At 31.5% G+C, this 12,448-nt stretch overlaps 1 protein-coding gene across 2 annotated transcripts in view; it reads left to right on the top strand.

Annotated features, from left to right (window-relative positions):
• LOC110995364 overlaps positions 1-12,448 on the top strand; it is a 69,864-nt gene that overhangs the window by 34,103 nt on the left and 23,313 nt on the right. The window contains exons 1-2 of one of the 2 annotated variants that reach the window (XM_045630188.1): positions 1,745-1,879; positions 8,105-8,657. In XM_045630188.1, the coding sequence (XP_045486144.1) occupies positions 8,124-8,657 (534 nt within the window). In that variant the 5' untranslated portion in view covers positions 1,745-1,879; positions 8,105-8,123. Of the gene's footprint in view, positions 1-1,744; positions 1,880-8,104; positions 8,658-12,448 lie in introns of those variants that run through there. The other variant, XM_022262491.2, reaches the window with a different exon arrangement.

Below are 12,448 nucleotides of genomic sequence, written 5' to 3'. Positions count from 1 at the left end.
ATAGCAAACTATCGTGAGAAAATTATTTCAATCGTTCGGTCAATCGGCATTGACATGCTTTGAACACCAAAATCCCTCAACACATCAATGACAGAATAAAGTTATTGTATCATTCTTAATATTTGTGTGTTGTTTTTCAGGTATATGTCTACGAAGACATATCCTACACCAATAGAAAATGAGTCCGAAAATTTCGTTTCACACTCTTATATATATTCTGTATCAAATTAAAAGAGTACTTTGACTGAAGATTCTTTTGTTTATTACAGATAGAAAGCCCCAAATCCACTAATTAGATGATATTTGCCAACGCAACTCCCATCTACAACTTACATTAGTTAATTACGAAATCTCAGAACAAGAAACTTATTTATATCACGAAAACAAATCTAAGACGAAACTAATTAACTGGTTGGGAACATGGCAGCCTTATTTACGCGATTACTTTAACACAACCACTATTTTCCGAGAATATTGCAGGGAGGTAACATTTTCATAATTAGCTACGACTTTCGGGAAATGCAGCCGGGAATTGAGTTTGTTAAATTGCACCTTTTCAATGTATTTTTAAAGTGATGCTTGCACACTGTTTATATGGGTCTATCTAGTAAATATTATATAGACAAAATATTTTTAGTACTACTATAATAATTACAAAATCTTCACCGTGTCTCATTATCACAGCGTAACACAGACTCTATCTTATTTAGGATTCACTTTATTTTAAATGGCGACTTCTATGTAAATCACAATTCCGCCAATGTCGCGTTCCAAGTCTTAACACGGTGAGGATAGATTTGATTGATTGAATTTAATCTAAGCAGAGTTACCCAAAACAAAAATGACTTTACAAAAAAAGACAACAGTTATAGATATATGATAATATATACAAGAGGTAACATTATGCTACAATTTATGGAGGGGAGGATCTTATTTATAAGATTAATTTATTAACAGAAAAATATTTCCCTAAAATTTTGACGATATATTATTTATTCCAAAAAAAAAAACTTGTAAAAAATCATAACAAAACAAAAACGGTCACAGATTAGTCGAGATGGTGCAGCATGCTTTGCGAAAATTGTAAGAATGATAAGATGAATCAATTATGCGACGCCATCTGACGCGTTTTGGCGGTTTATTTAATGGAGATGCCAAATTTTGTTTTCGAATTGATTCCTACAATACTACAATATCTTGTATCAATAAATGTTTGCTGTGTATTCGATTCCAGGTAAACGTGGCCAAAAAAACACACTAATCAATCATACCATACTATCGGATAATATTTCGTTTTGAAGTCTAGAAATAGTATTTAAAACCATTGCTTAAAGAACATGAAAACCACGGCAATAAATACTAAACTTGATTGTTGCATGGAGTTGTGTCGTATGATCCTATCTAAGCCCCTAAGACATAATTTTACGATAGCGACGTCATAAATTAATTATACGTCGATTGAGCACTTTAATAAAACATAATGGAATGCTAAACAAAAACATCTATTCAAATATCAATGCTAGAAGCAACAAAATCAACCCTTCAATGCTGGCTATAAAACTAAAATGCATAAAGAATTAAAGATCAACTTGGCTCTAACAATACTTGAAAAACTCTACCTGAATATTTTATTCAACCAATCACACGTCTGAGCGGCCGTCGCCGCGGGAGGAATACATTCAAATTTCGAATTCGAACAGCGAACTTTGAATCTCCCAGTTCCCACTCATTCAGGTTCGAGCGCGCGTGGCGGTTGCACGTCGCACTGCACGATTAACGAGTTACGAAGTGAAGTGTTTGTGGCAGTGGTTTAATAAAAAAAATCAATGTGTGCAAATCATGTGTTGGATAAGTGCTTATGAATTGGATTTTAAAACAAGTTAGTATATTTTGTTTTTTTTTGTGTTAGTATATTGCCGCTTGCAGAAATATTGTAGTACGTCTTATAAAATTTTGAGGAAAACATTTTTTTGTTTATTACTTGCAACGTACACAATTACATTATATATATAAATGTATAAATAAATATTTAAATTTCTTAAAATACGATTCATGTTTGTGCACCTACCAAAGAGAAATGTAAATAAACATTTGATTTTTAGTTATAACATTACGATTTTACCTCTAGACAGTACACAGCGGAAACAATAACTGAAACAATAAAATTCAAAACACAATTACCTACTCTTACTTCATCAGATCGCGCAAAAATACTGCTTGCTAACATAATCGAATTGATCAATAAGTTCCACCAGAGATAGAGCCGTTAATACAATAAACTAATTCTATTACGGTATGTTTATTGTGTTAGTTATATTGCTGACATGTTTACTCTAAGTCAGCATTTGTGTAATTCCTATTGTTGCTAACGTAGGATTACTATTATTCTACTATTATTGCTATTTTTTGTTCCAAATTAAAAATCGATATGTTCGTATATTAATAATTGATGGGCCTTTATGATTTGTAGTTTTATATTGTTTTGCTTATATCAAGTTTTAGGACATATAAAGCTAATATTGCGTCTTATTAAAAACTAATATTTACCTAAATTTCTTCTCGTAGATATTTTAAGATATGTTCATGTGTTGTGTACGTTTACGATTAATATATTTATCAATATGATGTAGCTTAGTAAAGAATTTAATCAACCAACATCGTTATTATGCTAGAATTCATTGGTTTTAGTTTTTAATCTGTGAAATTGACCGCCGACGTGCCTGACGCTGTCGCTAGTGGTTTAAGTACCGAAAAGTGTATAAATATAAATAGATTTTAAAATATTGTGTTTCATGACATTAATTTGTATATTATATATTATATGCTTCGCTGTTCTGCCAAGAGGCAAATGTGTCAATACGGCATGATTTATTTTATTTTATTGTGACGAATAATAAATATGCATTTACCTATCCAAATTTAAAGAAAATATATTTGTTCAAAGGTACAGAATATAGGGTTTCAGAATATACGTGCCATAGTTAAATGTAGTTTCACGTACCGCATAAGTAATTAAGCAAGGTCAATCGTGTTGTCAGAGAATATATTATTCAGTTAAATTAACTTTATTGCCGCAAGTCCATGAAAATAATCCGTTCTTGAAAACTGAACTAGTAGCGCCATCTCTGAGCGATAAAGTGAACTAAACATGCGAAGCAGGAACTTGCTTCGATATGACGTTCTACTGTTTCCTATGATTAATTTGAATGTAAATACATTACAAGTAATAAAATTATCTGTACTTTTTGTTTATTTATACATTTACCTTATAATTCGCATATTTTTAAAACAGCACATAAAAAACTTTTAAATTACTCTACAAGACTTATTGTTTCAAAGATCAACATTGATGTATCGTAAATGATAAGTAAGATAAATAGTTTTTTTTTATTATGAATATTCATTCAAAAGCGTTTTAATTTATTAAATTTAAGTCAAACTATTTACTGGTAAAGTAATATGTACTTGTTCAATATTATATAAGTAATGTCTACCTAAGTCAACTGTGGACTGTTTTGTCACACAATTAGATACATATTTAAATAATCATGGTTAGACATTAATCTGATTTTGCTCAGTGTTTGCACCCAGTATTTTTGGCAATCAGTTGATATTAATCTCAAATCGTTTCCTTAAATAGTATTTATATACATAATCTGTAATGGCATATACAAATTATAATTAAAATAATCATGTATAAACTTCATACTACTAAACAAATATTTATTTAGTATAAATGCATAGACTATAGACTAAAAACTATTAAAACTAACATTAATAATCCCGCATAAGAAAATGTGCCAAATGCGACTATTTCAATAAACGTATCTATACAACTTCCGGTAAAAATAAAATACAACTACGACCCAGAAACCAACAATCGTATCAAATTGTACCGTCCACAATATTGCATTTTTATGACATCAACCCATGTTCACTAAGTCCATATGTATGTTAAATTGGCAAGTAAAATAATATTTTTTGGAAACATTTTTGCAGAATTCAAATATAATTTAATATATTTTCGTAAATTGATTGTTTTATTCCAACGAGAATGTAAAAGCAAGCTACTATTTCACCATACCTACCGATAGAGGACAAATCTTTAAGTAAAGATGTCATGTGGAATATGGTGTAATGGTTGCACCTTCAAACATTTTGTAAATCAAAAAAAGTTGGCGATTTAAGGAGTGGCGTAGAGTTTTCACTAACAGTTGTAGATTTGGTAAGAAATTAACTTGTTTATTTTTATTATAATGTGTCTATGACATATTACAGATTATGTACCTATAATTAAAAATAATATTCAAGGTAACGATTTGTGTTAAAATATCAACGGATTTTAATGAATAATTGGTGCTTAAAACGTGTTTAAGTGGTCACATAAATCAAATAAATATTAACAACCCCGTCGATTTTCCAACTTTGATTATATAAAATCAAATTATTTTTTATATCTGAAATGATATTACATAAGATCTCTAGGCACATGGGAATGTGTATTATTTGTAGGTCAGGTGAAACTGATATTTCTTGAGAAAGAAAATAATATTGTGTGAGAAATATGGCTATCATATTTGTTATTGGTGATATATTTCTTAAATAATTTATTCATATTTTGTTTAATTTGTGGTGTGATGTAATCAATGTTTATTTATGAAAATTCATTTAACATGATGCTTTCTACTATATTTTACACGCTATCTTTTCTAAAATATATGACAATTATGAGAAAAATATATTTGAAATAAAATGCAACAAAAATTACTAGCAAAACAGTGGATTAGGTATCAAGTCAATTCTTTCTATTCGAGATAGATTATAATATAAATATTTGTACCTATTACAATTATAATATTTAATTTTAATATAGCATTTCTGTAAAATATATTGAAATATCCGCTTCATTCTGTGTTATTCTATTATATATTATTATTTATTGTTACTAAGTATATATTTCTTACGCGGTGGTGACAAATAGCCCGCATACATAGATAATTCTAAAACTTAGATGTTCCTAAATTTGTACTGAATAAAATCAATGAATAAATTATTCGTTACAAGTATTGATAATTGGTTAAATATATTAGTAATTTATCTGTGTCATGTTCAACAGCCGTCCGACATCTGTCAAACTACCGAATCATAGTCAAGAATACTCAAACGATCGCATTGAACTCTTGACCATAGATACGCTATTCATGTAAAACCTCGATTCATGCGATCTTGATACAAATCAACCTCTGCGTAACCTCGGATTAAGATTTCAAGAGGGATGACCGTTATTGGGTAGGGCTGCCAAATTATTTAAGCCAAGATACTAATAATTATTTTATTGTTATTCAATTATTTATAAATATAATTTACTAAATGGGAGTCTGCGTGTAGCACCAAACTGTGTGTTAAACCAGAATTAGAAGAAAAATTAATTAGATACCGTATATTAAATAAATATACTGTATTCATACGGTTTCTGGTGTATAAAATAAGTGCAATTGCAGTGTAATGATGTTACCTTCAAATATAAAATAAAGAGTTCTTCACAACAGGCAACCCTAGCCCTGACAATAATTCACGTGAGAAAACCAACAGAATAGCTTCGTTATGAGGTTCGAGGGCTCTCCAGTATTGTGCTGATGTCAGGTCCTTCCCGCCAAAATGCTAATGAGCTCAGCCTATATGGCAACATTGATTTGACGTATAATGTGCAATGGCTTTGAAGAGCTTGATTTTTTAAATGTTTTATTCAGAATGTCAAATGTATTGATTAATTTTATTGTAGTACAGTTATTCCTCTATAACGCGGAGATTTGTCAAGTCCATAATTTATTTTTGCGTAACTTTGCACCTGTTTCAATGCTGTTGTTATAAACAAAATAACTTGATCGTGTTACTAGTTTAAAATTTTTAAACACGGTTTTACGAGAATACTCCTACAATGCGATAACTACAACGCGGTCCGAATCTCCGCGTTATAGGCTTTTACTGTACTTCTACATAAAATACATTTTGGTCGACATTTCGACCATGATACAAAGTATGTATGGAAATATTAAATTAATTTCTTTGGAAATATGATTACAGTTTGATATTAAACAATGCCCAAAATTACAAGTATTCCATACACTTTAAAGCGAAAAAATTAGTTAGATACTAAAGAAATTTCTATTAAATTTAACTCATAGCCCAGAGCATGGTATAACAATACATACTATAAGAAATATAAAATACAAAATTTATATTTGTTATAGTATTTATTGTTTGTCACTGTTAGTGCAATATTTCCCTAAGTGCGGCCCTTGCCCCAGTTGGGCAATTTGAGGCATGGCACAAAGGGTTTTAAAAATACTGGCCTAGTGGCTTCAGTAGGTTGGTAGGTTAAGTCGTAGGTTCAAACCCTGATTGAGTACCAATATACTTTCTGTGTGATAACACTCGGTCGTACGACAAAATACAACATTGTGAAGATACCTCTATGCCCTAAACCCAAAGAGTCAGTGTATCAGCAGACCTATCCTGACTGTTAAAAACAACAAACAGTCAACAGATTCGGAACACTGAGGCCTATACCTAATAATAATAAAATTTCACACAATCAGCCATACAAAAATAGGCATGCAACATAGTTAACATACATTTTGAGCTGTGAACTAAATACTATTCATGTTTGTTAGTTCTTTATCAAAAACAATACACCGTATAGGTTTCAAAGGCTGTTTATAAATTGTGTATACAATAACACAAAAGAGTTTTACTAGACAAAGCTGAAAATAATTATGCTAAATAATTTAGGTTCATTACTCACTGTTAAAGCTAAAAATGTTTTAAATGACAATTATCTTGACAATGTCGCCTTTGACCGTTTGACCTAACGACCTGACTTTCACGTTACAGCTGTTTATTTTTATATTGTTCTCTCATAAATATACCGTAATAACTGTTGATTATTTTGAAGTTGAGAGAAATTATAAATCGTAGGAACGTACATTTTTATATTACTTGAAATTTAGCCCGCATGTGTAAGAAAGAATTAACATCTAATTAGATTCTTTATCGTACGAGCCGAATACTAAATTTCACCGATTGATGATGATTGATGTTTCACAAGGCATTTTGTTTTGCAAACTATCGAATTGTGGAATCGACTACCGGCGGGGGTCTTCCCTGACAGATACGACCTCCAACAATTCAAAATTCGAGCGTACTCGTCCCTTAAAGGTCGGCAACTCACCCCGTAAAAATAGGTGTCTATGGGCTGCGATGTCTGCCTTTTATCCTGCAGGCTCGTTTGCCCCCCTATTACTTATATATATAAAAAAGATCTCTACATTGAATTAAAGTTGTTTCACTGAATTTACATAAAGCCATAATTAAGTATACAACTATATTATTTAAAAGCTGACATTAATAAGCTGTTCCTATGGAAATAAAAAATAGATTTTGAATAATACGCTCCAACAAAAAGACGCGGCCGAAGGATTTCAATACCAAACATGTTAGGACTATAACAACAACGTAACCAAAAATACCATTTATTTATAATTGTTTATGTGAACCGCTCTTCAGTTTGGTTATATTGGCTTCAGTATCATTGATCAAACAACTCAAATGCAAACAAATATTGAGATAACTTTTCTGATTTAAATAAACTTTATATATACAATAAGCATATATAAGTATATATTTACCGTTCTACGACCCCATCTCAACCGACCGTATAAATAATAATCATACTTTGAATCCAAATGTCTGTCAATCAAAACAATTGAGAACTTAAAACAGCAATCTAAATAAAAAACATTGGACTTCAATCTGTAGAATCGACATCCCGAGCCGCTAGAAAAGCATCCACTCAAATTGATGTGATAAAAAATAAATTAAAATAACTCGTGAGGCCATATGATATCGACACTAACGCATCCATTGTGCCTTCGGATCTGGTAGTCTCTAATTGCGGCGTCTTTGTAATACAAAATGAGGTGTTACTCTTCTATTAAATAATAAGTGGTTCGATTCTTGACGAGAATCGTTACATTCGCTGTCAGATTTCAAATTGGTTGCCGTATCGTTTGTTATTTATTTAACATTGTCTTTCTTTTTACAGATAACGAGGAACGCCGCGCATGGAAAGGTATACAGGAGGTCCAAATAGAGCGTCACCGTACGCTTCTTGGACAAGTTATACCTGGAGCAAACATGCTAGCGAAAAGCTTTTGCGTAACGCAGACGTAGATGCGGCAGAAGATAATGATCTGCGCAGTGATATTGATCAATTACAATCTAATATCATCGATGCAGTTATAGCAACAGAGCCGGAAGAAAATGACTTCGAAGAAGTCAGAAAGAACGTATGGAGCGACGTTGATGACGAACTTTACATAGCTAATATAATAAAAGAAAGGACTACAAATGAAGTGAAACGCGTCATACGTGATACTAGTTGGAGTGTTAGTGATTACAGTGAGGTTGTGAATAGTGTTAAGTTAGATAAATCCGATATGTGGGACCTGGAGCCCACGGACCTAAAGGAGTGTGATTGTCTTGGACCACCTCCAGAATTCCTGTTGCCTCCTCCACCTCGGCCGCCTTTTCTACAGGCGGAATACTATTGTGGGGACGATCCGATATCGGATCTAGAGACCTGCGATACGGAACCAGTAAGTTTACTTTTTTTTTCTAATGCTATAACTTTCTTACTTCGCTGCGCTTAATAGGAACTTCTAGGCCTGCTATCTAGAGTATGAACCTTCGACCTTAAAACTATCAATGTAAAATTACATTAGTAGATTGATGCATCGCGATGTTAAAACTAGACAAATCGAATTTAAAAATTGCGTATGCATTTTTATATGGTTTCGATTTCGTTCATATTTTGTTACTATTGTAAGGAAAATTAAACACAAAACCCTTTTTTATGTATACACTTTTATGCAAGCATAGGTAAATCTGTAAATATCAAGCTTAATGTTAATTCTAATTGGAATGTCGCTTCAATCTAGCAACGATCTGGACAAAGCGTTTGAGCTAGTGACACGTACTCATTATTTAGATTTTAAATGAGTCACGTTTCAAATTATACTTAGACCGTTTGTGATAAAAGTATTCGTGACATTCAAAATATAAGTTAAATTTTCTCTTTAGTCATCAGTTCTAAAGTCATTAGTGTACTATGCGATTTACGACAATGCGAAAATCTACAGAATTTGATACTAACATTTAGATTAAATATTGAGAATATTTGCTCATTTAAGTATACACATATTATATCAAAAAACTATATTGAACTACATTCCTAAATTATAATAGTTAAATAATGTTTTACACTTATCGAATTAGTTCATTAATAAATATATGTGTTTGAAAATATTTATTGGTTTAGTCCAATAGTCCAATAAGACACCATTTCGAATTTCAATTTGACAATTTTTTACAAAATTGTGTATTTATTATTTTATTTCTCTATCGCAAGTCTATATTTTATGTGTATTACTTTGCGTACTTTAAACTACAAAAAACGCTTCGTAGTTTTTTTTAATTGTTCAACTGCAAGCAAATTTTGCTTAGCTTATATATACGCTACCTATACGTCCACGTTAAATGCATTATCTGTAGCATCTTCAACAGCCGTCACTTAAGCACGATAAAACTTTTTATTAATAGGTGTTTTTGATAAACCGTAGTTTGTTTTTACGTTTGAATCAGATAACGGTTATTGTTTAATGCCGTTTCGAAATGCTTCCTTTCTCCTATTGTCCCTTACTAAACAGTGACGTATCGCTCAATCTTATCTCTTCCATGTTTTGTCCTAGAATGGTAATGAATAAGCGGTTTCGAGTAACTAAGTAAATATTTAGTATAATGCACTTAATGAAGGCGCGGCTACAATACATTTTATCTTGAGATCTCAAAGTTTTTTACGATGTCTATAAAGCTTTCCTTTAACTTGGATTAAATGTGTGTAGAGTACGGACGCCGCTTATTACACTCGAATTTCCACCAAAGCTAATACGAACTATTGTATCATTTGATGCAATTTTGAGACAAAACATAGTTCTTATCTACACATTACAATGTTTAGCCTACGTTAAAAAAAACACTGATTTAAAATCCTAGTAACACTATGTACATACCATATATTATAATCATAAAATGCATCACTTCTTTCTATCCTATAAATTGGCGTAATTTATAGGATAGAAAGAATATTGGTTTCCTGAGACTCAATAAGTACTACAGTATATAGTATTAGAGATATATTTAAACAATAATTATCATGAAACATACAAAAATCTGATTTGCTACTGGTATATACTATGTAGGGTCATATGCCTATTTAAAGAAAACGTATGTTAACGTATCTTAACCTATACAGTAATAATAATAAATATATACAATTAAAAATTTTTTTACGTACTTTTAACTTTAAGTATTTTCTCGCTGTATTACGATACTCATTAGTTAAACAATAATAAGATATCATTGCGAATGATTCATTGAAATATTTTGTATCCAAAATTATATCATTTCATATCACCGCGCTCTAGTAGTCGAAAGGTGCTTTCTATTTGGAGTTATGGAAGTCTGAGGTAACGGTTTATTGCTCAGATTTCGTAAGTACACGAAATGCTAACATTGATACAGTGTGTTTACTTACTTCATTCTCGCCCTAAAACCTGGCATTAAGAACAGTAATCTTAGAATTAGACGCAGCGTTAGTCATCATATTTGTATACTTTTAAATCAACCATCAATTTCTCTTTATGAAGCTATACTTAGTTACCTATATGTACTTTTAGTAGCGTCTAGAGCCTAGTAGCTTCAGTTTGCGACTCTCATCTCTGTGGTCGTAGGTTCGATCCCCGGCTGTTCACAAATGGACTTTTTTATAAGTTTTTAACATTCGCTTGAACGGTAAAGGAAACAGTGAGGTAATAAGTATTGCTTTAGACGCAAAAAGTCAACGGCGTGTGTCAGGTATATAAGGCTGATTACATATAGACAAAATATCATGAAACAGATAAAGAAATCTGATAACCAGATGGTATATATATTATCTAAAGTTTAATTATGAAACAGATCTATTCGGAGCAAAAATTTAAACGTTCAGTATAATTAGTAATCTTCAAATCACATTTTCGCGTCACGTTCTGAACTTCAATTTAATATATATATATTTTAAATTGAAGAATCCATTTAATTACATATACGAGAAATTAACTGAATCAACGCGAGCTGGTTTCGAATTCCTTAAATAACCAAGATATCGTTTAAGCTCCCTCTTAAACAAAAACTTACACAAAACCCGTCAATCCGATTAGGACCTGCGATACACGTCAAAGTTCTTACCTTTTTTTGCGGTAAATGGCTTAAAACCCTTTTAAACCTTGTAGGGCCCATGCTAGTAACGTTTTAACGGCTATTTTAGTTGAATAAAAATATTTAAAGTATGTATTTTTTTAATTGATCTTTAATATCGTTAAAGCGAGTGGAAATATAATATTAAAGGGCTTAATTAGTACTGTTCATAGGAGCAGTGTTGGGGTAGTGGCTAACTCGTTCTTGCGGTGAAGGAAAACATCGTGAGGAAACTTAGCCCCGAAAAGTCGTATTGTGGTATATTTTTTTAGTTATAGTTGCATGTTATTTTAAGTTTATTTTTGTTAATTACTTATGCACTTCTCCTACTTTACCCTCTGTAGGTGCTTATATATTTTTTTTATTGTTCCATATTGGGGTTGTCTGGAAGAAATTGCTTGTTTAAGCGCCCGTTGCTATACTTATGTAACCTACTTACTTTTTGTTTTTATAATTAAGTATGTATATTATGGTAACGAAGTATAAATAAATAAATAAAAATATTGTTTTTATAGCACAAGGGTCAAACGGGCAGAAGGCTTACCTGATTAGTGATACCGCCGCCCATGGACACTCAAGTCTCAATGCCAAAGATAAACGCTTACTTGAAGGACCTTAAGTCGAATTGGCTATTAATTGCCTATTACGAAAAATAATTACTTACTATGAAACAGATACAGATATATTTCAAAAACGCCACTGGTAAACATTGCCTGAATGTTAGGAAACGAGACGTTTTTGTCGTTCAAAATGGTTATCACGAAAACACTTGTATACATAGGTATTTATTGGTGTCCCTGGAATAAAGCTACCCTCTCTATCTATGATTCAAATAAAACCTGCTTTTACCAGAATAAAAACTGTAATTAAGTCATTATAAGTTGATAAACTAGTCTATTGAAATCAATATAATATAATATCTTGTTTTTTTTTTATTGAAAAAAATTGAGAGATATAAAAAGGTCCCTAGACACAATGGCGTATGGTGAGTAGAGTATTATTAATAAAAAAACTATATATAAATTGATTAAAATTATAACTGTCTTTTGCTGGCGGCGGCTACGGCGTTTCGCCTGACTGATTGCAGGCCCAG

This window comes from Pieris rapae, chromosome 11, assembly GCF_905147795.1.
Source record: "Pieris rapae chromosome 11, ilPieRapa1.1, whole genome shotgun sequence".
Taxonomy (NCBI): Eukaryota; Metazoa; Arthropoda; class Insecta; order Lepidoptera; family Pieridae; genus Pieris; species Pieris rapae.
This window is presented reverse-complemented; position numbering and strand designations above follow the sequence as displayed.